The sequence below is a fragment of the Empidonax traillii genome, unplaced genomic scaffold (genome assembly GCF_003031625.1).
Source record: "Empidonax traillii isolate 1590-97213 ecotype Southwest subspecies unplaced genomic scaffold, ASM303162v1 scaffold519:size850040, whole genome shotgun sequence".
In the NCBI taxonomy this organism is placed as follows: domain Eukaryota; kingdom Metazoa; phylum Chordata; class Aves; order Passeriformes; family Tyrannidae; genus Empidonax; species Empidonax traillii.
The window spans coordinates 416,824-444,723 of NW_020955712.1; the positions used below are offsets into that span (position 1 = coordinate 416,824).

The 27,900-nt window shown below is 47.5% G+C and overlaps 1 protein-coding gene across 2 annotated transcripts in view; it reads right to left on the bottom strand.

Moving 5' to 3' along the window:
• Positions 1–795: 795 nt before the first annotated feature.
• SMAD7 (SMAD family member 7) overlaps positions 796–27,900 on the bottom strand; it is a 29,439-nt gene continuing 2,334 nt past the window's right edge. Inside the window, exons 2-4 of one of the 2 annotated variants that reach the window (XM_027896884.1) lie at positions 27,316–27,369; positions 22,105–22,179; positions 796–2,671 (exon numbers count right to left, since the gene is read on the bottom strand). In XM_027896884.1, coding sequence (XP_027752685.1) covers positions 2,133–2,671; positions 22,105–22,179; positions 27,316–27,369 — 668 coding nt within the window. In that variant the 3' untranslated portion in view covers positions 796–2,132. The remainder of the gene's footprint in view (positions 2,672–22,104; positions 22,180–27,315; positions 27,370–27,900) is intronic. The other variant, XM_027896885.1, reaches the window with a different exon arrangement.

Here is a 27,900-nt window from a genome sequence, read left to right on the forward strand (position 1 = left end):
CCACTCACCACCTGAAGGACAGCAGAGGCTGAAGTCACGCTCCTGGGGTCCAGTCATTTTGGTAGGGTAGCATACAAACCTTTTACTTCTCCACATCCTCCAGGCTCCAGGACTCTGGCAGTTCCACTCAAGGATCCTCTAGACAAAAGGCAGGAACCCGCTGTAGGGACCTTCTCCCTGGCAGAGCGTATGTGCAAGGGGGATGTGGGGCGGTGAATGCCTAAAGGAAGAGTGAATGGGGCAAAAGGAATAAAAACCTTTACCTCCCGAGGGGTGGGAGGTAAAAGGGGCGGTAAATAATTGAGGAAGACCCACTAACGCTTCCTCCTCTTCTCAAATTTTCCTCCTCACCTGGTGACAGACACCTGTGTCCCAGCCCAGAGGAGAAGCTCAGCCTCCTCAGATATTTCAGGGACAGGGAGCTGTGTCCTCAGCACTGGGGTTCTTTCAGGCTGTAGTTATGAAAAACAGGAACAACAACCCAGCAGATTTTAGGCAGACAGCCCCTCCAGTCTTGGGCTGAGGGGGTGCCACTCAAGCTGGGCAGCCCAAAGTCACGTGCACCAAATCACCCCAACGGAGCCCAAAGCTCAGGATGATCCCACTCAGGTGCCACCCACACCAGAGAAGTCCCACACAGGGCTGGGGTGGGCGCTCCCACCACTGACCCCACGTAGTGCCCACTTAGAGCAGCATCTCTCCTGCCTGCCTCCCCCCCCCACCACTAAAAAAGCCACTTGGCACAGCCTGGGATCAAGTGTACATTTTTATTTTTTAACAGAACATAAACTCCTTTAGAAAAAAAAAACAACATTCAGCTGGATGATAACACCCATAGAAAAAACACCAATCTCGTGTTCTTTTTTTTTCTTTTTTTTTTTTTTTTTAATTTGGCATTTGTTATTTGCATTTATATTAAAGCAAAGTGCATCTTTCTTATTTTTTCTCGTTTATACACATTGCACAATACATAAATAATGATGCTTATAAAAGTCTTTATATTTACAAGTAATAATATATTTATATATAACATAAAATACACTTTTTTCTTTAATAAATCTCAGGGTTTTTTAAGGAGTCCTTTTTTTGTGTGTGTGTGTGTGTATTTCGAAAGCACTACAATGCTAAAGATCCAATGAGAATGCTCTCTTGTTCAATTAAACCTTTATATTTAGAAAAATAGCTTATGTTAAGGTCTAAACATGCTCATTGAGCTAAGAACAGTGTAAAAGTATCATACTCGTGTATGAATTCAAGAAGAAATGAAAGCACAACTGCATTTCCAGATAAGATGGTACCTGGATAACCTGATCTAAGCAGGTTACAACAGACCAACTACGGTGAACACTTTGTCTTTTGTTTTCCCCATTTGTTTTTTTTTCTTTTGTTTTGTTTTATGGTTTTGTGGTTTTTTTTTTTTTTTAGGCTTAGGCTTCTGTCGCTTCACATCTCAGCTGAAATTACCAAGCACGGGCCATGGGCGAAGCTCCTCCGCTGTTGCTTTCTCCCCTTGCGTCAAATCCATGGCCGTAAAAACACACGGAAAAAGCAGTGGAAGGATGAACACAGTGACAAGACACGAACCCAGCAACGAGAAAACTACAATAAAAATTCAAAAGGGTCGGTTAAAAGACCCGGTTGGGAAAGTTTTGCACCATCCTCCGGCGGCAACGCAGGGTTAGCACCGCTGGGGAAGGGGTCTCGGTGTCACCGTCACCAGGGTTGGGAAGGTGGTGCGTAAAAAATACAGGTATCTTGTTGATTTGTCCAAGAGAAGGAGCTGTAACATAGAGCAAGTGGCTTTCAAATCCGTCGATCCCCTTCAGATGTGTGAAATAATTATCATATATGATTCTAGATATCCCCCTTGCACCCTTCTCTCACCCTTCTGAGTCATTGGTCATTCACACTTCTAAAAAATAGATATATTTATCAAAATACCCCCATGGCAAGAGAAAGAAAAAAAAATATCTTTCCATAAGCTATTTCTCAAAACGAAGAGAGAGAGGGGTAACAAACAAAAACAAAAACAAAAAAAACAAAACCAAAAAAGTTTGCATGAAAAGCAAGCACTCAGAAGGAAATAGTAGCAGCAAAGTAGTATAAATGTCATGAGTCCACACTGTCTCGAGTCATCGGTTATTAAAAATAACCTCCAACCAGCACGGGCAACTGCTGATGAACTGTCTCGTGTAGCACTGGCCCCAGCCTTTCACAAAGCTGATCTGAACGGTAAATCCGGTCCACGGCTGCTGCATGAACTCGTGGTCGTTGGGTCTCTGCAAGCTGTACGCCTTCTCGTAGTCAAAAGCCTTGATGGAAAAGCCCGGGAACACTTTGTGAACCAGCAACGTCCTGGAGTCGGGGTTGTCCAGTGTGGCCGACTTGATGAAGATGGGGTAACTGCTGCGGTTGTACACCCACACGCCGTCCACTTCCTTGGTGAGCTGGATGCCGTAGCCGATCTTGCTGCGGACCTTCTGCACCAGTTGGCTTTTGTTGTCTGAGTTGAGCTGTCCGAGGCAGAAACCATTCCCCTGAGGTAGATCATAGAAGATATCCAGGGAGGGCTCTTGGACAGAGTACAGCCGACCCACGCGCGTCTTCTCTTCCCAGTATGCCACCACACACCAGTGTGACCTATCCCCTGGCTCCTGAAGAACTTGAGAATCTACAGGACAACAGAGAAAAGGGGAAAAAAAAAAAAAAAAAGGAGAAATTTAGCACACCAGTGGAGTTAATATGAACCAAAAGTGATGAAGAAACAGCAGGACCTTGCCCTGCCCATGTCTTCACGATGCTCTCCGCTCGCACACCAACATCCACAGCATACCCTCTGTTTCCAAAAGACACGTCATCAAGAACGTTTCCAGGTTTGGGGGACTCCTGTGCTGTTCCAGTGCCTAGTTTTAGCTGGATTTATGGCTCCTAAATCACCCGGTCCTCCTTTAAAGGTGGCTTCAGACACACCAGCAGCCCCTGAGGCACAGTCACCCTCACCCACACCAACACCAGGACCACCTTCAGTGCCAACAGGAGGGAAGGTGCTCCAGCCAGCAGCATCCACCAAGACCAAATACTCTCAGTCCCCTTATGTTCACCCACCAAATGATAGATTAATTTCCATAAATAATGATCTACTGTGCACGGACATAGAAAAAACATGAGGTGCTGCTAAGAAAACCACACTGAAGTTCACTCCATGGGACCAGAGGGGATGGGAACTTGCCCCCAGCTCAGGGGGCTTTTTCCTGCCCATATGTAGAGCCTGGGTGATGGAGAGGATGGACACGTCAGATGAAAGCCCTCATTCATGGGAAGCACCAAGAGATAGACGGAGCCAAAAACCTCACACTTATTAACAAAAACGGCTTAAAAAAAAAGTAAAAAAAAAAAAATTAAAAAAAAAATCCAGAATTAAATTTCCTTAGCCCTTCTTTCAACTTCCTTCCCCATAGCTACCCTGTGCGTGCAGCAAGGATATGATGTAGGAAGAAAAAGCAAGGGAGGAGGAGGGAAAAAATGTGAGAAAGCCCCTTTTCCTTATGGAGGATCCCTAGCAGGCTGGCGCTGCTCAGCGGGTAATTCCTTCCAGCCTCAGTAGGCATGTTAGGACCTGGGAACTATTCATCTCTATAATTGTATTTAAAAAAAAAAAAAAAAAAAACCAACAAAAACCCACAAACCAAAATCAAAAAAACCCTAGCTGGGAATGCAAGTTAGCGAGCACGACCAAAATAATTCCCTGCACCATGGGAGAGGTGCAACCCAAAGCCCTCCCTGCAGCTCCTCAACTCCCCCCCCCTCCCCATGGCAACACGCTGGCTTCTCTGTTTTCTCTATTTTTTGCTATTAATAACCTGTTTCCTCAGCGCAGGCGTTTTTCTCCCGTTTCAGAGCTGCGTTTGAAGCCCTGCACTGTGCTTTTAAGAGAGAAAGAAAGAGAGAGAGAAAAAAAAAAAAAAAAAAAAAAAGCCCAACCACACACTTTTAATTTCCTCATTTCTATGCCAGCGAGGAAAATATTTCTCCAGTCGCTGGAGGCAGCTACTAAAAATGGGCCTGGCTGTGTGTGCCCCAAAATAGGGACCCTTGCTCCCAGGTTAAAGCAGGGTGGGGGTTCTGGTCGTGGTGGGGTGGTCCCTGGAGCAGCATCTGTCAAGGTGCACCCCAGCTTGTCCTCTCACTTCCCTTTTTTGGTGCCTCACGAGGCTTTACTGCAAGTAACTTTATATCCTGCTGGAACTGGGGACAGAGGAGGGGGGACAGGGTGGGCAGTTTGGGTTTCCTCCTCACTAACCCAAACAGGGTGCCCCCCACCCAAAGGTGCACCCAGAGGGGCAGGAAATACCCCCAAAGCCTGGGAGGTGGAGGAACTGGGGTGCAGGATGCCTGGGAGACAGAGGAATTTCGGGAGGATGATGCTGGATCCAGGGGAAGGATGCTTCTAAATCCACGAAGAGGATGGTCCTGGATTCAGACAATCTCCATCGACCACCGACCACCCTCCTCCCCACTGACTGCCTGCCAGTGATGTTCAGAGCCTCCTGGGTTTTGTTTCACAGCAGCTGAGGGAATTCTGGAGCAACAGCCATTAAATCCCTGCTGAAATTCCTACAGGTTTTTATCTACTTGAACATAAGAGCATCCCTTTCAGGAGGGAGCAGGGGTTGAAAAAAGGACTTTTGCGCCTAGCATTTATGCTTGCATTAGTGAAGACCACTTAACAACCAGCCTGTTGCCACTTACAAAGAGTTACTTAATTGCCAGAGCATTCAAGAAAAAAAAAAAAAAAAAAAAAAAGAAGAGGAAAAAAAGTGGGAAAAAAAATTAGAAAACTGCCTTGGCGATGAATGAACAGACCTTTATGGAGGGCTGGAAGTTCATGAATGAATCCCACTAGGTTTTTCAATGACATGGGGTGACCAGACCTCAAGGACAAATCTTAGGTAATCCGGGATTTTTTTTTTTTTTTTTTTTTTTTTTAAGGAGCTGATGCCAGCACACAGTATAAATATGCCAGAGCCTCTTCCGTTTGCGGGCTTCGGCTGTTGACTGGATGTCTAGTCAAAAAGCCATGAGAATACAAGGGTTGAGCTCGGATAAACAGGCTCAGGCCTCCTTGCCAGCCGCCACCAAAGCTGCTTTTCACAGTTGTCGGGACCCCATCAGAGCCTCCTCGCTCCCACCCACCTCCCCAGTTCTGGCATCCGCCAGGAAAAGGGGTGGGAAAAGCCAGTGGCATCACCCAGGCAGGAGAGGAGGTGGCAGGAGAGAAGGAAAAAATGACTCAGAGATGCTTCCTACAGTGACAGACTTTCCTTTTTTTTCCCCTAAAAGGCTTTTTTTGGTGGCAATGATCTGTGCAAACAAAGCAAATAGAAGGATTTTGCCCAAAAACGCAGTGCACCCCGTGCAACCTGGGGTCATGGCAAGGACCCACCATCCAACTCCCGTCTCTGCTTTCTTCAAACTCACACAAAAAACCCAGATCCCAGGAAATTCACACCCACATCATCCTCAAGACACCCTCATGTGCGACAGCCCACAAACGGCTGCAAACGCTTTGGGATCCCTGTTTTGAGTTAAAAGCATCATTTTTACGAGCTCCTCGGAGCAAACACATCCCCTTCTAAATGCCTGGAAAACTCCCAGCAAACTGGGAGCGTTCCCATATTCCAGCAAACAATGATAATGTTTAATGCTATAAACATCCGCACTATTATTTCGTTATTAAGCACCCCCTCCGTTTACTGCTATCACTGGGTTTATTAGGATTTTCCATGGTTTCCCCCCCCTCCAAGACTCACCCCCTCCTCCTCCTCCCCGGAGCATTGTGCAAGCTCATTGTGCAAAAATAATAGTATAGAAATAACTGAAAATAAAGCGAGTCTGCCCTCAGGAATTTAGGGAATTAGTTGTATTGATCAGCTCATAGTCAGGTCGACAGAGAACAACCACCCACAACAGTTCCTCACAGAGGGGGGAAATCAAGGCAGTAACTTGATACACCGAAGTCCTTGGGGTGACACCAGTGATGCCCCAGCACAACCATATTATACCATACTCCACTCTCACTGGAAAACTCTTTTCTTTCCATATTTTTTACACCTTCCTAAATTTTCCTGAGGGGCTGCTCTGACTTTGCCAACGCAACCCTTGTCCTTCACAAAAGCATCATCCCCGCTGCTTCCCAACACACCAATCAGCACAGCAGGCTCTGAGGCTCCCCACCACTTGCCTTGACTCTCAGGAACACCAAATCCTGCACAAAATTGCTCAATAAAAGACCACAGTCGGGATGCCTCTACACTGGGGGGTGCACATGCCATCTGTGGGCTCAGGGCATCATCCTACTCCATTCAGGGATGCTGCTGAAAATGCTTTATCCGTACAGAAATCCTGGAGGATGGGAGACCAAACCAATAATCCCAAAACATTAACAGCTGCTGAAACCAACGAGGTCCAGAGGACAGTGGGTATGGGAGATTCACACCATGGAAACACCCAAGTGTAACAGAAAGGCCCCACACTTGGTTCTTCCAGGCTGTGGCAGGAGGACTCACATGTCCCATCACTTGCAAGTGGTAGGAAATTTCTGGTGTGGCTTTTCTCCCCATCACATGAACACTTTTAAGATGATGAAACCATGTCATCCATACTTTGTCTTTCCGAGCTCCAGCAGTTTTATTAGGCATTTGGGAAGAAAAAGTGTGTGGGGTATTTTGGACGGTTTGGGGGTTTTTTTTGTTGGTTTTTTTTTTTTTTGGTTTGTTTGTTTGTTTGTTTGTTTTTGTTTGTTTTTTGTTTGTTTGTGTTGTTGTTGTTGTTGTTGTTGTTTTGTTGTCCCTTTTTTTTTTTTAAATTCACAAAGAACCAAAGCATTTCAGCAAAACTGAATTTAAAAAATAATAGTAATAAACTAAAACCACGTAGCTTGTGTCCAGCTTTCAGACTTCAGCCTTGTGCCAGGGTTAAGTTCATGGACACAGAGGGGAGGTGGGCTGGGGATCTTTTGTTTGTGTTTTGTTTTGTTTTGACATAGCTAAAGGTTTTCCTGTAATCAAGTGACTTTGAAAGAAAACAGCAAGTTTAGCACACACTGAGCTATCTCACCCGCCGGGACCACTCCCAGCGGATCACGTCAAGAGCTGTCGAAATCGTCACCAGTATCTGCAATAGTAACAATTCACTGCCGAAAATGGGAATAAAACGGTGTTCCTGACGAGGTTTTCAAATGCCTGTAATTGGATCTTTCATCAATGATATTTAGGATTACAGGCGAATAAAATTATCCAACTGTAGGGTTGTTTAAAACTACATACAAATGCTTTTTCTAATACATATGTACTTATATATTTATTTTTTGAAAGGACAGTTTTGATCCCGAGCACCTTATCATGCTCTTCCTAAACTACTCACCATCTCACCCCCTCCTCTTCCTCATTCCTCCGTGATCCCTGGGCCTGGCTTCCCCATCAAACATCAGCCCTCACACAACACTCACCATGCTACCCTGAACTAAGAAAAGTCTCCTCATTTTCACAGAATCACAGGATGGTTTGGGTTTGAAGGGACTTTTCAAGACCATCATGTTCCAACTCCCTGCCATGGGCAGGGACACTTTCCATTAGATCAGGTTGCTCCAAGCCACATCCAACCTGGCCTTGGACACTTCCACAGCTTCTCTGGCCAACCTGGGTCAGAGCCTCACCACCCTCACAGACAAGAGTTCCTTCCCAATATCCCATCTAACCCTGCCCTCTGGCAGTGGGAAGCCATTCTTTCTCATCCTGTCCCTCCATGCCTTGTCCTCAGTCCCTCTCCAGCTCTCCTGGAACCCCTTTAGGCCCTGCAAGGGGCTCTCAGGTCTCCCTGGATCCTTCTCTTCTCCAGGTGAACCCTCCCAGCTCTCCCAGCCTGGCTCCAGAGCAGAGGGGCTCCAAGCCCTTGGACCATCTCCATGGCCTCCTCTGGACTTGCCCCAGCAGGTCCACATCCTTACAATGCTGAGGACCCCAGAGATCTGGAGAGATCCCTGCCACACTTTCCAGGAAGTCAGCTTTCTGCTGGAAAACAAGTGCTGTGTGGGCACCCGCTGAGGAGCAGATGAACGCATTACAGTCCTTCCCCCTTTTATCTACCTGCACACATGGAGGGAGATTTGTGCTTAATTAAAAAAAAAAAAAAAAAAAAAAAAAAAAAAAAAAAAAAAAAAAAAAAAAAAAAAAAAAAAAAAAGGCAAAACAAACAAGCAAACAAACAAAACCAGGCTGGACTGGTGTCAGCACAACCTGTCGTCTGGCTGGGCCAAGGCTGAGACCAAGCTCAGCGCGTCTCGCACCCGGTAATCTCTCTTGGCTGACCTTAAGTGGCATTTGTGTGCCCGGGGCAGAGACGTGATCGCTGTCTTCTCCTACTCTTTGAGATGGAAGAGACGGAGACACAAAACCTGGAATTTTTTAGGGGTTTTTTTCATGCTCTTCCCGAGGGTCTTCGGGACTGCTCAGGGCACTCTGCTTTGGCCCTCCTGTTATTGGTACGTACTGATTTTGTAGGATATCAGGGAAAACACCCCCCGAGTCCTAAGTCCAGAAGTGAAGAGGCATAACATCAAGGTGAGGAGAACGCAGAGCATGGCCCGCTCATCAGCACAAATTAAAATGGGCACCCAAAAGTTAAATCTCAGGTGATTTACAGGGTAGGGGGACAAAACAAAACAAAACAAAACAAAGCAAACAAAAAGCCCAAACCAACAAAAACAAACAAAACATCAAAAACAACAAATAAAACAAAACAAAACAAAACAAAACAAAAAAAAAAAAAAAAAAAAAAAAAAAAAAAAAAAAAAAAAAAAAAAAAAAAAAAAAAAAAAAAAAAAAAAAAAAAAAAAAAAAAAAAAAAAAAAAAAAAAAAAAAAAAAAAAAAAAAAAAAAAAAAAAAAAAAAAAAAAAAAAAAAAAAAAAAAAAAAAAAAAAAAGAAAAAAAAAGAAAAAGAAAACCCAAGAGAAATACTTAAAGTCTTATTTCCAGGTATGTTATGCAAAAGCAAAGGGAAAAAAGAATCCAAATTAAACGATATATCCTGCTGTAGAAAAGGGTCTTTGTGCCTTTAACGGAGTTTGTGGGCAGCCTGGAGACACCACCCACGGCAATGTTTGCCCCAAACCTTTTATATCTCCCTGCGCACAAGGGCTAGACAGCTTCACCTTCCTCACCACCCCCTGATTTTGATGGCTGGGATGGTTTCTGAAAGCCTAATTTTGGGGATGGTCATGTGTTAAGCTCCTGTTGTTTGCAGAGAAAATAAACCCTCACCTACTGCAGGGATGCCACCGCCCAAGGTGGCCTGTGGGGTCCCTCCATCTCACCAACAGGAGAGCCCCCAAAGAGCTGAGACAGTCAGTCACGTCAACACATACTTAGGGAGCCTTTAATCTGTGGATTATTGACACGATAGACCATAACATCTCTTTAGGAGCCATTACAGCCCATCGTGTCAGTAGGTACTTATGCAGTCCTTAATCCGCGGATTGACAGGCTAGACCATAAATTTGTGTCTATGCCCAATTAGGCAGCTCTTATTACTCAGCATTTACAGTAGTCAGGCAGCCTAAAGAGCCTTAAGATTATTTCTTTAATTTATTAACAAGTTGCCCACCCAATCACTCAAATGGCTCCTTGCTCCTCGCAAAATCAGTCAACCTGGCACGAAAATAAATGGCCACCTGAGTTTCCCCACAAGACTTCAGTTTGCTGATTTTGTCTAAGGGCAAGTCCAATGAGGACAAAGAGGATAAAATGTGGTAGGAGCCACCAGGGGAAGGAGTCTCTTATTTCCGAGTGTTTCTGGGGCTTTGGCTCAGCTTTGACTCGGTGGCCACCTACAAGTTTGGGAGTGCTCTGCTCAGTCCCCAGGTGACCCAAACAAGAACTTCCATGACCTTCACCACAGCTGGGAAACCCCCTTGTGAAATCAGGACAAAAAGGAGGTCAGATGAGACAGCGGGTAGAGATGACTCACCTCTGAGGACACCCCCTCAGGTTCCCACCCCAGCTTGGTGGCACGTTGAGCCAACTTTCTCCCAGCCTGGAACCCAGGCCTGACCTTTTGAGGGTTAATTCAGGGATGGGACTATAAAATCAAGGAAGTGAAGTGAGAAAGGAGCCCTCTAAGAACATTGCTGCAGGCCTACAGAGACTCCAGAGTAGACACCAGTATAGCAGACACCAAGGCTGAATCAGGAGGGACGTCCAAGCTTGAAAAATATGGGGTGATCAATGTCCCCTGCATTGCAGGACAGCAAAGAAAGAACCCAAGTGAAACTGCTGAGTTCATGGAGTCCACCAAACCAGAAATTTGATTCATAAACATCCCATTAGTCACTGCTCCTGTCTAATTACAGTGATTAATCAATTACCATGGCTAAAAACGACTCAAGAAGAGAAGAACCCTTTTTTTGTGACCATTCTCTTTAAAAGCCAAGCAAGGCTGGAGCTACAAGGAGGTGGGGCGGGGGGGAGGGGGGGGGAAATACACAGGCACACACCAAAAATGCCTGTCTGCCTGTCTCCAGTGGTTAGAGGAGCCAGCTGACTCCAGTTTCCTCCGTACCAGGCTTCAGGCCTCATCAGCCATGCAAATTATAGAGTATCGTGCTGTCTGAAGGCCGAATTTCGACTCAGCTCAGAGAAAAGCCTTAGAGGAAGGGTGGGGATGAAGAAGCCAGCCAAATCCATTCATAATATTTACAGTAAATGGGCCTCTTTGCTGTTGTTTAGTATACAGTCAGCCTAATTATTTTTGAAGTTTTAATTTAAAGAACTGTCTTTATCTGCCTCTCCTTCTGCACCCCTCAAAGGTGTGGGAAAACTTTTCCCTTGTTTCAAAAAAGCAGTAGGACGGGAATCCCTTCCCCGAGCTCCAGCCTGACAGTTGGGTGGGTGGGACACAGGGATTCTTCGAGAGGGGAGACCCTTCCAGAGTGGTCCTGCCAACATCCATGGCGTTTTTAAGTCACCCAGGCCATCCAAATAGCCACAAGGATATACAGATCCTTGTGGAAAACCCCCAGAAATCCTATTTTTGCTGCGTGTGTCCCTGCTGCTGTTCTCCCATGCTGGTGGGAGGACTTGCTGGCTTGGGAGGTGCTTCACAGTGCTCCACTGCCCTGTGCACCCTCCAGCCTCCTCCCCTTCCTTGAGAGAAACCTGGAATAACCGCATTTTCATAACAAATCAGCCAGGAGGCTCCTCTGGAAACACACAGGAAGCCCAAGCCAGTGCTCATGAGATGCGGCCATGGGAGCCCTAAGTGACTCAGGGCTGGTACCAGCCCCAGCTCCCAGTGAGGAGCAGCCACCTCCATGCTTCAGCCTCAGCAGCTACCAAAGACACACCCCTTCTCCACCCATACCCAACCCAGATCTCTAACCAGAAAACTTCTGAGAAAGAGAAACCAGCACACAAAGGGCTCCTGACTTACAGCGATGCAAATCAGACACTTGAGGACGAGCTTGCCAAAATATCTTTCCCGGCTCGGGTTGTGCTGGAGGCTCCCGTGGCAGCATCCTGCCCATCACCTTTCCTAGATAAATCAGGCCACAGGCGCTGAAGCCACCAGAGGCAACCAGTCCAGGCCAGCCGTGGCATCACAGGTCCCCCCGAAGCAGCCACCAAGCCAGGGTTTAGAGGGTTGCCTTAAAAAGCTTCGGCAATTTAAAAATAAAGCTGCACTGTTGCAAGTGGGGTCACTCTGTATCTGGTGATGCCCTGGGGAGGGCAGGGATATAGCCTCCACCAAAGCCACAACCCTCCACTGACAGCGTGTAGCTATGTGGCTTACACGTTAAAAACCTTGTAAAGACCTTAATAAAAACTGGAGTAGAGCAGTCTAGGGTTTCCAAATGGGATACCTAATACACAGATGTGTGCTGGGATTTTTTCTTTTCCCCCTCAAATGCATTCCATACACACACAGACACTACATCGCTGCCGTTCTCATTTCAGTACTGAAAAAAAAGCCTCTCCCTGCAGCACACACCGACCCAGAATTCTCACCAAAGACTGAAAACAGACGTAAATATATGTTTCTCACCCCACTAAAAAAAAAAATAAAAAAAAAGAAAAGCCCACCTCCCCCAGATCCTTTTCCCAGAGCAGCATCTCCCTCACAGGGATGTAAACCCATGGAAAGAAGCAGGGTAGGAACAAAAGTCCTTTTCACGCTCGTTGTGCCCTGCTCCGTAACAATTATGAAAACTGTTTAGCTGGGCTGGCATTTGGAGCATTTACTGCATTCCTGCCAATAAATTCCAGTCCCGGATCCGATGGAAAAGGCTCCCTCCCTCCCCTTTCCCCTCCCTCGCTTGCCTTCATTCCTCCTGGCTTTCTTTACAACCTAATACCCTGTCGACGCGGGGCCAGGACCTACTTAGGGGGAAAAAAAAACACCCAGCGCCAGACTGGAGACAGCAGGCAGACTGAAAAAGTTAATCATTACTTCTGTCTGCCTTCATAATCTAATCACGCCTATTCCTAAGAGCAGGCGGCGAAGCACGCTGGAGTACAGGCAGGGTCACCACCCAGGGATGGACAGACGGACAGCACCAGCCTCGACCCGCTCTGGGGGGCAGGCGTGGGATGGACGTGCGGGATGGACAGACGGGACGGACGGGCGTTGGGACGGAGTTCACAAGCCTGGCCACGCACACACCCCTCCCCTCGCCTCTCACTTTGCTCTGGATTAATAACGCATAGCAATTATAGAGAATATTATATTCATTAAGTAATTAACCCTCCCGGCGCTCTGGCGGAGCTGGCACCCCCTTCTTGCAGACGGAGGCCGGCAGAGGTTTGCCCCGGGGCTATAAAACGGGGCAGGTCGGCAGCACTCAGATTAGAAAAAAAAAAAAAAAAAAAAAAAAAAAAAAAAAAAAAAAAAAAAAAAAAAAAAAAAAAAAAAAAAAAAAAAAAAAAAAAAAAAAAAAAAAAAAAAAAAAAAAAAAAAAAAAAAAAAAAAAAAAAAAAAAGTTCCTCGTGGTTCATCTCACCCAAGTTTTGGTAGCAACAGCAAAGCAGGGTCCCAGGAGGGGACCATGTCATCACTGGAGTGCCACCACCAAGACCCACAACAATCCTCCCATGGGGACAAAGCTCAGAGGATTTGGGGTGTCACCAGCACCCAGCAGCATCCACTCACGGGGACAAAGCCCAGGGAAGCTGGGCATCACCAACAACCAGCAGTATCCACCCATGGGGACAAAGCTCAAGGGATTTGGTGTGTCACCAGCATTCTGCCATGGAGAAAAAACCCAAGGGATTTGGGCAGCACAGAGACCCGGGAAGCATCCTCCCAGTGGGACAAAACCCAAGGGATTCAGGCATCACTGAGACCCAGCAGAAGCTTCCCACAGGGATAAAGCCCAGGGGATCCTGGGGCTCGGCGAACCCAGCACCACACCATCTTCCCCAGAAAGTAACTGCAGAGCAGCATCTCAGGTGAGCCAAGGCTTCTTGCTCTTGACACCCAGGATACATTTTTGATGCTTGGCTGTGGCAAAGAACAGGAAAACTACAGGCCTCTGCCTATGATTTATGGGTTTGTTCCTTATCGTGAGCTAAGAAGTCTCAGCCTGGCTTCCAAAGCAAATGAATTCATCACTTCAAACGCAGTGATGTAACTTCAGGCTCCCAGCTCCTTTTCCAAATAAAACTCCTGTTATTTGATTCCTGCTCGAAGAATGATTTTATGGAGTTATTTACTCCGTCCGCTCAGCCTGGGAAGGTGCTGTCAGAGCCCAGGCACTGGGTCACTGACAGTCATCTCGCGTGGGTGAGCAGGACCTCATCTCAGGGTTTAGTTTCTCGACTATTTTGCCATTTTCCCTGCTTTTCCACTCAAAATCCCACCTTGCACACCGGCGTGTGAACGGACACGTAACTCCTCTGGTATTATTTCATGTCACCCGCCATGGAGGGTCTTCCTCCTCCCCAGTGATGCCTGGGGTTTTTTTGTCATCCCTAAATTCAACCCATAGGTTTCCACCACCAAAAGTCATTGGATCCAGAGCCAGCCTCTCCACTTGCAAAAGCCACAGACGTTTGAGCTTCCACCACCTTCCCAACCTATTTCTCCAACACAAAGCCAGCCCTTATTGGTGCAGGTCTGGTTCTAACACACAAAATCTATTTAACCTATATATGTATTATACAGAATTCTACAGAGATATGGAATCTGTCCAATATACAATGAATATATTGAATACGTTCATTATATACTGAATATACCCTTTATAATTATACATATAATATATTGGATATATTATCTCCATTTACATTAAACTGTACAAATAGGTTGAATAGATTTTGCTGAATATTTAACCATCTACAATCTCACTTACTACGTGTACCTATGGCTACATATTTGCAACAAGGGTTAAGAGCCCCCAGCTGTTCTGAATTATTCATGATGGCAAAATTTGCCTTTCCACCTGCCCAGGTATTCAAGGAAAAGTGAGGAAAGCCCATGGGAGCCAGGACTTCACCCCAAAAGGTGGCTTGTCAAACCTCAGCACCCCACCAGGGATCTCCCTTCGTCCCTGAGGATGAGGAAGGACCACAGGGCCAGGTACCTGCCATCAGAAATAGAGGAGCATCACAAGAGCATCACCAGGACCTCCTGCAAACACCCCACGGTGCCTCGGCACTGCCAGCACAACCCAGCCGGGGAGGCTGAAGCCAGTAGGGTTTTTTTATTCAGAGAGGTTAAAAGGGTAGAGAAGGGCTGAGCCAGCTCTTACAGGGTGGTTTTTTTATTTTTTTTTTTTTCTCCTTGCAAGTTAAAACCAAGATAATGACACTGGGTGGGGACCAATTTGAAGGGCTGAGCAGCCAAACCAAAATTAGTCTCCCGGCCAGGAGCTTCCTAGGCCTCACAGTTTGGGGAAGGAAGCTGAGAAAAAGCATGAAAATAAAAAAAAAAAAAGAAAAAAAAAAAAGATTCCTCGGGAAGCCAGAGCGTCGCACTCAAGCAAAGGTGACCCTGCTAGTCAAATATTTTTCAATATAATAAAATCAAGTGCTGGAGCAGCCTCCCTCGGAAAAGCAGGGCCCATGGGATGGTGTTTTTTCCTCCCTTTTTTTCTCCTTCTTTCTCCTCCTCCCCTGGCACTTTCTTTCCTTTCACTAATAACTATGTTTTCTTGCATTTTTTTTTTCTTGGCTCTTTCCTCATAAAAGACTGATGTAATTTCCTGTCTTGTCCCAATGTTTCCTGTTAATTAACAGGGTGAAAGTTATCATCACGCATCTGAATGGTAACCCAAAAGAGGGGAGAGGAAAAAAAAACCAAGGGAAAAATCAAGAAAAAAGAAAAGAAAAAAGAAAAAAGAGAGTAGGGCTACCTGTTAGCAAACACCACATCACATCCTCAGCAGGACAAAACCCCCTGGAAAAAGCTTTTTGGAACCAGTGACTTGAGCCCATGGGCAAAGATCCCCCTTCAAGGGTGGCTCTTGCAGCAGGTTTGTGCCCAGGGGATCCAAGCCCCCACCCTTCCCTGGATGGGGATGGAAAATCCCTGCAATGCCTGCCCAGAAAAGTTTTTTTCTTGCATTAGAAAGGGAAAATATAAGAAGAAGGAAAACGAGAAGAAGAGGAAAAACAGGAAGAAGAAGGAAAACAAGTATAAGAAGAAAAAGAAGAAGGAAGAAGAAGGAAAGAAGAAAAAGTAGGAGAAAAAGAAGGAGAAAAAGAAGGAGAAAAAGAGAAGGAAAGAGAAGGAAAGAGAAGGAAAAAGAAGAAAAAAGAAGAAAGATAAGAAGGGGGAAAAAAAGCAACAAAATAACAAAAGAGAACAGAAAACAAGTGAAATAACCTGCAGAGGAAGAAGCAGATGGCAACACCCAAGACGCTGCCTTTATTAAAAGAAGAAGTTGAAGAATAAAAAAAAAAAAAAAAAAAAAGGCAGAGAGAGAGAGAAAAAAAAAAAACCCAGGGGCTAATCCAAAGACAGCAGGCGGAAATCCTGCGAGCCGCCGAGAGCTCCTTCCCTCGCCCGACCTCAGCCCCGAGCAGGATCAGGCCTCCCGCTCCTCCGTGCCCTCTGTTCCTCAACAGCAGCCGTGACGCAGCCGGTACCCCGGCGGCACCGGGGCCACGCCAGCAGCCGGGATGGGGGGCTGAGAACAAAGCAATTTAGGCAAAAAGCAAGGGTGGCTAGAGCGGAGAGACCGTGCCTCGGCGGTTAATAATATCTCGGCGCTGAAAATAAACTGGAAAGGAAGCTCCTTTGTGACAGTAGGCAGGCGGCCAGGCTGCGGCGTGGGTCATTCACGCCGGCGGGGGGACGGCAGTGGGGCTGGCACCCACCCACCTGCCCGGCCTGTCGCCCTGCTGGAGCACACTTGGGGCTGGGGAGCGGGTCCTCACACACAATTCTCTTCCCGTGCGCCCTAAAACGGGGCGTAAAACCCCGTTTTAAGCACAGCATGGAGGTTTACGGTCTTGGCCGCCGCGGTTCGAAATAGGCATCCCCCCCATGCCGGTGGCGGGGAAATGCATGTGGATAATGTTACTGGTTCCTCTAGTGTAAGTGATACCCACTGGCAGACAGCAGGGATGGAAACGATGCAGCCCCGAGTCCCTGCCAGCCCGGGGCTGCTCCTCTACGAGTGTTTTTGTCCCGTCGAGTTTTAAATGACCCCAATGATCAAGTTGCCGGCGCTCACGGGGGCGGCCGCTGCGAGCGGTTTGGATCGACACACCTAACTTCCAAAATTCGCCCCTGTGCGCTCGTTACTCCCCTAAAAAGTGCCACATTGTGGGATTAAAATGGGATTGTTCCCCTCACAGTCCCCGTCATTGGTCCACAGCATCATCCCCCACCATGGCAGATTTGCTGGTTGCGGGGTCTTCCTCTGCATTTTATCATCAGCTGTTTCAAAGGTTGGGAAAATCAATCGGCATCTGGAAAAATGGATTTAATGGAGCCGTACAGGTATGGACTGAAACACCCAGTACCTAATGGGGGGAGCACCCCTGCCACCATTTCTTTATAAAATGCATCTTAGAAGAGTATCTAGGAAAGGCTCAAGAGGCTCTAGAGCACTTAAAAGTAATTATTAAATGGATTCTATTTGCTTTGGAAGGATTTTGTTCGGCGAAACGCCTGGAGCTGCGAGGAGGACGCCCCCTGCATCCCTGCGGCAGCACAAGGACTATCCTGGCCGTGTCCCAGGGGGGTTCCCATAGGGTGAGAACCCCCTTAAAAAAAAAAAAAAAAAAAAAAAAAAAAAAAGAGCCCTCACAGGGCTCAAGGAACCAGAGCGGGTGGCCAAGCCAAGAGCCCGGGGCTGGTGCCAAGCGCCGGCTCCCTCCTCCCAGTCGGCCACGGTCAGATGATGTGCGAGGCGAGCCGGGAGGCTCCTAGTCTGGCAGGCAGCCTGCTCTGCTCCAGAGGCTCCAGTGCTGTCATCCTGGCGTTAACCCCTGATAACCTTGTCCTTTCCAGGACAGGATGGTGGTTTTTAGGTAGGCAAGGGGGTGGGGGGAGGTGGAGGGGAGAGTCGCGTCTCCAGCGAGGCTGGGAAGGAAAGGGTGCAACGCCCCGCGAAGCTCAAAGCAAATTTAAATTAAAAAAAAAAAAAAAAGGAAAAAAATTAAAAGGACACAAGCTCAAAAATAAACCAAAAATAAGTGACTTAAAGAAAAAAAAATTCCCAAGCAATTGTTTATCCCTGGGACAAATATACAATCCTAGTTCCACAGGAAGAAGTCTCAATTTCAGATTATAATAGGATGCCAATTTGTAAATAAAGGCATTTCACAGGAGGTTATAAACTCTGTAGGAGAGGGAGGTGGAAGTAGGGGGAACGGGAAAACACAGGCAGGACTCTGGCAGAGGAACAGCTCAGGATCCTGTTTACATGGGCGGGGGGAGAGCAGTGGGGAGCCACTTCGGGGAGCAAATAGCTCCGGATTTGGACAAGGTGCTTCTTCCCTGGTGAGCAGATACCAGCAGGGATCAGAGGCATAGTGAAACATTCCCGGCCTGTCCGCAATTTTGGAATGAAATGTCAATCAGCCAAGAGGTCCCTTAAACCAGACAAGGTCCCACAGCAGGGAGCAATGCTGATGCTTCTCCAGCCTCTGGAGGTTTTTTTCCCCATCTTTTTAGTGTGGAGTTGGGAGGGAGAAGCTGAGTCTGTGCCTGCTGCAGAAGTGCCTTGCAGGTCTCCCGGACTCAACCCTTGCAGAGCCTTGATCCAGCGCTCACCAAGCATCATCACTCAACATACACTGGCTCTTGGAAACCCTGGGGCAGTTCCAGAGTCTGGGTAAGTGAACAGGATTGGGCCAAAATCTGGGTAAACTCTGGGGTTTGGTATTTTAGGAACAACCTCTATAAATAAAAGAGCAGTGGAGGCGGCGAGGACACAAGCCAGCTCATCTTGCTTTCCCTCTCTGATGACAAGCTCTGAGCTTCTTGGAGAGCTTTGCTTTGCCAGCAGATCCAGCACTATTCACCTGTCCTGCTGGAGAGTCACCTTCTCACCCACCATGGACACCACAATCATCCCAGATTGTGTCCATCCCATGGACACTCCCATCATCCAAGAGCCACCAGTCCCATGCCACACATGGATCAAGACAGAGATGTCCAGGGCTGGGGGGGATCACACTCCGTGGAAACCCCAGCCCCAACACCATCAAACACCATCTGCTCACTTCTACCCTTGGAACAGAGCTTCCCCATGGGTCACAGAGGAATTTCACTCCCACCAATCCAATGCCCCTGGACCATGGGCCGGCCACCTCCAGGCTCACCAAGCGTGGCTTTGCTTGTTTGAAAGAAGTCACAACCAAACACATCTGCTGAGTACAAGTCAGCTCGAAATACAGGAAAACCACCCTCTGTCTCCCATTTACGGGAATTATTTTTATCTCCGATGGGATATTTTCGCTCTTTAACCACACTGAGGGCAGAAAGGGTCTGGCTGGTAATACCTGAGCACAGCCATGTCAGATAATGTGACATGGGAGATAACGTGACCGAGGAGTCCTGCCCTACCCACGGACTGACCACCGACAAAAATACAGATGATATAAGAAAATAAATAAAGGCAAGAACACGTAAGTGAGATTCAGTGCCTCGGGGAGAGTGTGGGGTCCATCGGCTGGAGAACCGGGTAGCTGGGGAAGAGAGAGCAGAGATGGGATGAGAGGAGGGCACCAAGCACGGCGTGAAGGGCTGACCAACATTGCATTCCTGGGTCAGGAGACAGAACAGAGAGAAGAAGAAGGAGGGAGGAAAGGAGCAGCTCAGTTATCACAAGGGGGAAACACTCCCCGTGCATCTCCCCGGCCGTGCCGCTCCCCCCGCCACATCCTCCAGGGCCTCTGGTATCCATCAACAAAACTGCTTTCAGCCTCCAGAAAGAGACAGACCCCGGCAGGGGCTGGATCTGAGGCTCCTCATCATCAAAGGATCCTCGTGGAGAGCTGCAAGGGGCACTTACTTTGAGCCCCTTTAATGCTCCTCTTGCCACCACCCTCTCAACCCCCCCATGCGGGTTTCCCTGCCAGAGGGGCTGTGAACCCTTGGCTGTCCCCATTCCCAAATTCTCAGTGCTGAGAGCCATCTTCCTTGCTATATCCTGCTCTTCCAACTTCAAGGCATCAGAGCAGGTCTACTGACCATGATCTCCACCGCTACAGCAGCACCCACAGCCCGTCACTGGTGGCCAAAGCCTGCAGTGCTACAGGAACCCACCACCACCCACCACGACATCTTTCTCCTCAGCCACCCAGTCTGGTTTCCAAACTACCAGAATGTTCAGGGTTTATCTTTTCTTAAGCCATCCTTTCACCAAAGAACTGCAAATCCAACCTGTACGGCTCTGCAGGGGATGAGGGATGCTGGATTCTCCAGCCGGCATCACTCTCATCCCCATCTGCCCAAACGTAGGTAAGACCGAGCCGAAGAGCGGGCTGACTAGCCTGCCAATAACTCATTAAAGCTCCCTTCAAACACACTCTCCTGCTAACTAAAATATGCAGGAGGGGGGAGTTAAAAAAAAAAAAAAGAAGGAGAAAGTGAGCTTTGGAGGATTGCTGCAAAGTGCGTTTATTTTCCTTTCTTGACTGGGTCCCTCCAGTTGGGAATTTTCAGCGCTGCACTTCTGCACGCGGAAGGGAGATGCCAGTAAATCAGAGCAAATTCAAAACAAATGCTCTTTCATGTGGAGGCATTCGGCTTTGTTTCAGGGCTTGGGTAGCTAACCGTATCCCTTCATGAGCCAACTCTCCTATCAGCTCCTCATTAAACTAAATGGCTACAATTACATTTGGGGAGGAAAAAAAGAGCGGTTAATGATCGTAAAAGGTTCTGTTTCCAGGCTTGGGGAGGAGGGGGGAACCTTTGATAAGGGAGACATAAAAAAAAAATAAAATAAAATCCAGTGAAATAATAACAATATAATAAAGTAAGTAAAAAATGTATTTTCAGGTGGAAATGTGCTTTCATTTGGGGAAGAAGCTCAATTAAGGAGCTAGAGGTCCCCTTCCATGGCCCTTCAGAAGGCACCAGGAATGAGCCATGTTATTTCCTGCAGTCCAAGCCCCCACCTCCCGCCTTCCCTTCGGGAGCAGAGCAGCCAGACGAGATGTTATCAAAAGGCTGAACCTTACAGAAAGCCCCCTTTTAAAAGCGAGTACTTCCTCTGCTTATTTCATGTGGTATCCTGTGGAACTGAACTCTCTCCTCCCCTCTGCAATGGGTGTATTTCGGGAGGAAAAAGGAAAAAAAGAAAGATCTAACAACATCCTTATTTATTGTGTTGTTTTGCTTCTTGTCTTTTCTTTCCACAATCTCTATTTTTTTTTAATTCCCTGAAGCTATAGGCTCCAATAGCAAAAAAATAAAAAAACCCAAAGTCTTATGAATTAAAAAAACCAAAAAAAACCCCAACAACAACAACAAAAAAAACCAGCTACAAGCTTCTCTGTTCCCTCTCCCCCTTCGTTTGATTAATTCTCATTAGGGCCTTTGAACAAACAATATGCTCCCCTCTCAAATAACAGACAGGGTATATATTACACCCAAAGAAAAACAAACAAGGCTCACTTAAAGACATCCACACCAAACGCAATTCCTGGAGAGAGGCAGGGGCAGATGCACGCGCGCGTGCGGCCGCCGCCGACCTAATTCTGAATTCCAGTTTCGGGGCGATGAATAAATCATAAATCAAGGAGACATCCCCACAAAGGGAAGCACCTTCAAACATCAGCAAGTACCTGCAGGTACACCATTTCAGACACTTCAGAGACAGAGCTCAGCCACCAAGCCGTCCAGTCCGGAATGGGACGTGTGGCGCTTGAGAAATCACACCTTGGAAAAGAGGTTGGGAGTTGGACTAGATGACCTTTAAAAGGTTCTCTCCAATCCAAACCATTCTCAATTTCTATTTCTGTATTTCTGTGAAAAGCCCAAGAAGGGTGAGCAAAGAGGGGGTGTCTTCCAGCCCCCCACTGTGTAACAGCACCTGGAGGCTGAAGGAGACGGCAAATGGGTAATCGTAGAATATCTCAAGTTGGAAGGGATCCATAAGGATCACCAACTCCCTCTGCAACAACCTCTGCATAAAACAGGGCCACCTTTCCTCCCTGGTCACTATGACCCTTGTGCATCACATGCAAGATGCTGGTGACCTTACCAGGAGCAAAGTCCAAGCATGGCTCTCATCCCAGAGACAAGAGAGATGTCACCACCACCAAGTCTAGGACATCTTGGCATTGAATCCTTCCCAGAAGTTCAAGTATACCTACTTCCATAATCCACACATCCAAACAAACAGTCAGCCAGCATCACTTAGCCTTCCCCATCACACCTCCTCCTGCCTCAGTCCAAAAACGAATGGAGCCATAAGGCTGGAATTCAAAGGAGAAGCTTCACCTGGGATTTCAACACATCCTCTGCGCGAGAGGTGCACAGATGCCACTGAAGTGAAACCCAAACCCCCCCAGCATCCCTTAACCTTCCCTCAGGACCCCCAGTCAACGCAACCCGCGGCCAAGATCAAGGACAAGAAAGAGATGTCTTACCTGAAAGCCCCCCAGGGGCTAGACAATTAGTTCCCCCTGTTTCAGTGGAGGAAGGCACAGAGTCTGGACAATCTGCTGGAGCAGAGGAAAAGGGAAAAAAAAAGAAAAAAAGAAAAAAGAAAAAAAGAATAATCAGTATATAGGTGGTTCTTTGAAGGCTCCCAGCATCGCCGCAAGCAGAACACACATTCCAAAGGGCTTAGCAGGAAGCAATTACTAATTGTCCGCGCAGAGACGGTAGTTCATCAAGAAGCATCCACCCTAACTCGTTGTCTCAGTCAAGGCTGCGCTTCATCACCAGCCAACACAGATTATAGACCAGCAGAAATTACAGGCTGGCTGCCACCTCTCCGGCCCAGTCACCGGGTAAGGAGATCAAGGTTGTCACCGTCCTGATGCAAGCGAGCTTCCAAAAATGCTTAAATCATGGCTTTATGCACCCAATTTAGTCGACACCTGTAACTCGACAAAACGGGAACCGAAAGGGAGATGTCTCATCGCCGCCTTTTTGCGGCAGACAGGCTAAGTTTGCGTTCCCATGCTCGATTTTTGTCACCGCCAGCTCTGGCAGATCTCACTGTCACCTCCCGGGTCAGGTGGGCAACTGGACCTACTCCACGCACAGCCAGAGGGCAGGGTAAGATTGTCTGATCCATTAAGAGGTTTCTCCTGATGCGTGGAGGTGTTTGAGCTCAAGGGTGTTGGAGCTCAGGCTTTCCATCCCAAGCCTGCTCCTCCAGGTGACAAGCCAGAAGCCAACACTGATCTCCTGGTCTTACATGGAAACTCCAGCTTTTTGGTCACAACCATGCAGGACTACAAGCTCAGGGACAACAAGCCTGTAAAGTTCGTGCAACTTTCTGGTCCTCGGGGGCTTTGGGTTTCACCATCTTTGGGCTCCCTAATGACATCATTTTGCTCACATATGTATCTCAAAGCGAGGGTCACCACCAGGAGAGACGAGATGGTTTTCCTCCCTACTGATAAAGCAGTTCTTCCAGATCCCATCCCTGAAATCCCAGTGAATAAGAAATTCCTGTCTGCATAACCTCATTTTATCAGAGTAAAGTAGAAGCCCTAACAGGAATATACAGTTTAACAGGATATACTTAATCAAACCGAAAACAATAGGGGAGACAGGAAATAGACTTACTTGTGAAACACTGTATACCATACGATCTCTAAATGCCTTGGCTCCCTAAATGCCTTGTCCTGCTTTCTGTGCTTTAAAGAAACAAGTTTTCCACTTTTTTTAACCCTTTCTAGTCTAGACAGAAGATTCCCCCCACCATAACCTTGGGATGGCTTCAACCTGTTTGGACTACAGATGTTTTCTTAAATGCAGGCTGGACCACCCTGCCCTGCCCTGGGCTCCCTCTGCCCCCAGCTACAGCTCCCTGAGGAGTTCCTGCCGATAAGGAACATAATTGGCCCTTTCCACACTGTCTTGCTGTAGGGATCAGACATGACCAGGTCCTCTGTTAGCACATCAGACAGGACCACAGGACAAAATCCTATTCCAACTTAAAATGCACAACACTAGCAGTAGGTGCATGTGCTTCCGTGACTTCCTCAGCTCCCTTCCTGTGTCCCACCATCCAACAGACAGTTCCCCTCATCCATGAACTACCCTCTGAAGTCTCTTTACAAGACGCAGAGTTGGTGCACCTTAACTCTAGACCAACCATGACAGTCAGGTATGGGATAAGCCCAAAGGCAGGACTCTCATGGCTGGATTCATCCTGGCACTCTTCCCACAACCCTCAGAGCTGCCCAGGGCTCTTGTTAGTAAGGGGTACTGGGGTTCATTTTATCCTCAGCACCATACAGGTCACAGGATCAGAGGTTTATCCCAGCCTCCTGCACATCAGTCTCCTCCTGGCGCTGCCTTCCCACAGTATGAAACCACTGCAGAGACATACAATTACTCCTGGTGGCCACCAGCCCAACCTTGCAAGGTCCCAAATAGCTCCTGGACGCTGCCAAACCTCCAGCTCCCATGAAAGTTGATGCCACAGGAGGGCATTTGGCTCTGCAAAGACATCTCAGCGAGTCTCCTGCGCTCTCATACTCCAGCACCACCATGACCAGTCACTCAGGGGCACAGCGGAACCACTTGCAGGCCCTTGTCTCACCTAAGGATGAACCAACAACCCACCTGAACTATTTGAGGGCACTACAACCCACCTCGCTTTCAACACAGCTGCAAGTAGCAGCTCCTCCAGGGACATGGGGAATGCTGAGCAGCACCACACCTCCAGAGCAAGCCATCATCATCCATCCCTGCAAATATCCTCTGTAACGAAGAGGAAAAATCCTCTCCTTGATGGATGAAAGTCCTCCCTGATCCCTGGCAAGTCCAAGGCCAGGTTGAACGGGGCTTGGAGCAACCTGGGATAGTGGAAGATGTCCATACCTGGACCAGGGTGAGCTTTAGGGTTCCTTCCAACCCAAATTATTGTGGGACTCTATGACCAAGCAAGTCAGCCCAATTTTCAGCCTTCCCACAGGTAACTTGACCATCAGCTACGACAGACTCAAAGCTCCCTGTCCATCCCTGCTTTCCTCCAGTCTGCAACACAGCCCATCTCAGCCTCTGTCACCCAAAAAACCCCTAATTTAATCCTGCCATCATAAGGGTTTTTAACTAAAGGAGGAGAGATTTAGACAAGACACAAGGAAGAAACTGTTTATGATGAGGGTGGTGAGGCATTGGCACAGGTTACCCAGAAAGGTGGTGGATCCTCCATCCCTGGAAAACTTCAGGGTCAGGCTGGATAGGACTGTGAGCAACCTGGTCTAGTTGAAGATGTCCCTGATCACTGCAGGAGGGCTGGACCAGATGGCTTTTAGGATCTCTCACAAAACAAAGTATTCTTTGAGTCTCTGATCACCAGTGCAGGTATCACCTGCCTGCCCGCCCATGTGAAACACTTACAAGACGAAGCACCAAGCATTTAAAAAACTTTTTTCACTCTTGGTGGAAATGCGTGAGTTTCCTGCTGAGTGAACATCCCCAGCCCCACCACCAGAGTCTTAAATGTAGGGGCTGTAAGATCCCAGGGGAGAAGACAGATGATGTGCATCAGCCGGGTAAAAATCTTCACACCTTCCCATGGTCACCTACTGTTCCCCATCCCATCTAACCAGCCCATGACAAGCAATTCTCAACAGCAGCTGGGAAACTGTCGCAGGGGATGGCACCAGTGCTGGGAAGGGAAACCCCTCCGCAGAGGAAACACTGAGAAACCCTGAGCTTGCAAAACCCACCTGCCACAACAGACTTCCAGGCTCCGCTTGTGCCTGTCGCAGCCCCGTTAGTCAAGACCTCAGCTGCCAAAGGGAATTTTTCTTTCAAAAGGGGAAAAAAAAAAGGACTTTTTGGTGAGTAACCCAGTTGTTTCTGTGCTTCCGATGGGCAGCGTTAATCACTTCCTATTGGCCGATAGGAATAACTTTTCCTTTCGAAATGGCACATTCATGTTCTGCGGCTTTTCTGTTTACACACATTTTGCTACCTTATGTCAACACTTGCTAATGAATAAATATATCATTCGGCTAACTGAAAATAAGATCCTGGCAGAGGCAAATTGGATGTTTAAATGCTGCTAATAGATTTATCCCAACATCTTCACAGGAAACCAAAACCAAGCTTTAACCCTTTAACCAGTGCAACTCCAAACCCCTTTGCACCCCACGCCAGGATCATCAATGGGTGGAGAGAAGGGCCATAAAGGCAGAAATAAGGAACTTCTGGGGGAGCACTGCAGGGATGCAGTCAAAACGATGCCAACTCCTACAAAACTTTGTGACCCAGCAGACCCTCAGAGTCTCTTACAGAACAACCCTACTGCATCCTGGCGCAAGCCCGGAGTGCTGAACCTATTTCTAATATCCCTCTTTCATTCATAAGCTTTTATCTCCTGTTTTTTTACACCAAGGCAAAACAGCTCATGCCTTGTAACCCGATTGTTTGTTAAACAGCTCTGCTTATTTCCAGGAGGCACAGTAACACTTAACACTTAACTTACAACAACTAACGCAGTAACTTACTTGGGTAACACTTAGGAACACCTCTCTGTGTTCTTAAAAAGTTTGCAGAGGGGGAAAAACAACAGTGCAGCCTCCAAGGGAAGAGTGGGCAGGACGGGACCCCACAACAGTACCAAAGCAGCTTCAAGGCTGAGGTTTCTTTTAGTCACAAAGAAACTGAAGAGAGTTAATTTTACAAAAGCCGTTCCTTTGGCCCCAAAAAAAACCCATCAAACAACCTGACACTGGTCTTCAGAAATACCTCCACCTTTGCCTCCCTGCACCGCCGTGCCACTCCTGCCTGCCATGACCACAGAGACCACCGTGCTCCAGCCAGCACTCCAGATCCACTAATCCTCAGGGAGCCAGGAGCTGCTCCTCCCGAGCTCCCCCCCCCTCCCCGTTTCCGATTCTCCCCACCTCTCCTCCTTCTTCCAGCCTGATTTATCTCACACTCGGCGAGCTCGCTGCCAACCAAGAGTTTATGCAGACAACCGCAAAAGAGCTGGTGCCAGCCTCAAATGGGCTTCTCCCCTGGCACCCTGACATTCAATTACAAGCAACAGGCATGCAGAGTGGTGCTAAAAATTTAAAAAAAAAAAAAATCAGAAGAAGAAAAAAAACCAAAACCCAAAAAAACAAACAAAACAAACAAACAAACAAAAAACAACATTTAAAAAAAAAAACTTCTCAACCTCTTTTCTTGTTTTTGGTTTTTTTGGTTTTTTTTTTTAAGTCTGATGAGGCAGGATTAGGCTTCTATAAAACTCAGAAAGATTTCTAACAAGTCTGTCAAGGTTCATTGAGATTCCCAGGCATCAGAGAGATGCTGTGCTGGATCCCAACCTAAATCCCTAAAAATTCACCCAGGGGTGCGGGAGCATTGCCATTTCCAACTGGAGCCCTCAGTTTTCCTGGCTGACTCAAGTAGCACAGGCCTGTGCTGCACTGCAATCCCTCTTGGAGTTTCCTGCCAGAGTTTTAAAATCCTACTTTGTGCACAGGGTGGCTTAGATAAATTATATGTTAATTCTTCCAGGGGTAGTAAGAGGCACAGAAGCACTAAAGCAGCCAAAAACGAAATGCATGACAAAGGCAGGACACTGTTTTCCCTGAGAAAGGGTCTGTTTTCCCTTTTTTTATCTCTTTTTTATCTGCATTGAAAAAAAGTCCACTTACCAGTTGGTTTGAGAAAATCCATTGGGTATCTGGAGTAGGGTGGAGGGGGAGACTCTGGAATTAGAAAAGTACAGAGAAAATAAAGGCAGAGCCATGAGAAAGAAAAAAAAAAAAAAAAAAAAAAAGGAAAAAAGATAGGAACTTATGATAACAGTGGCATTCTTTTAGCAAAACTGTTTGTCTTAGCTCTGGGGGTTGGAGGCAGGGCAGCGAGGCGGTGATTGCCTTGATATTTAGCTGTCAGATAAACAAAAGGGTCCGTCTGGCGCCAGTCTCCCTGCTATCTGCCGCTCGGGCTGTCTGATCGGGGCCTCCTTGGCTCGGCGGAGCCGCGGCAGCGCCGGGGCCGCCCGGCCCCTAATCCCCCGGCACCGCGCGGGGACGGCGGGGAGGCAGCGCCGGGGCCCCCGGGAGGGGAGGGGGGCGCCGCTGGGGGGATGGGGGGAGGGGGGGGTCACCCCCTCCCCAAAATACAGAAAAAAAAAAAAAGTATAAACCGCGGCAACGGAAAAGTTTTTTGTGCGCGCGCGAAGGGCTTTGTTGCTTGTTGTGGGTTGTTTCGGGGGGGTTGCGTTTTGGGTTCTT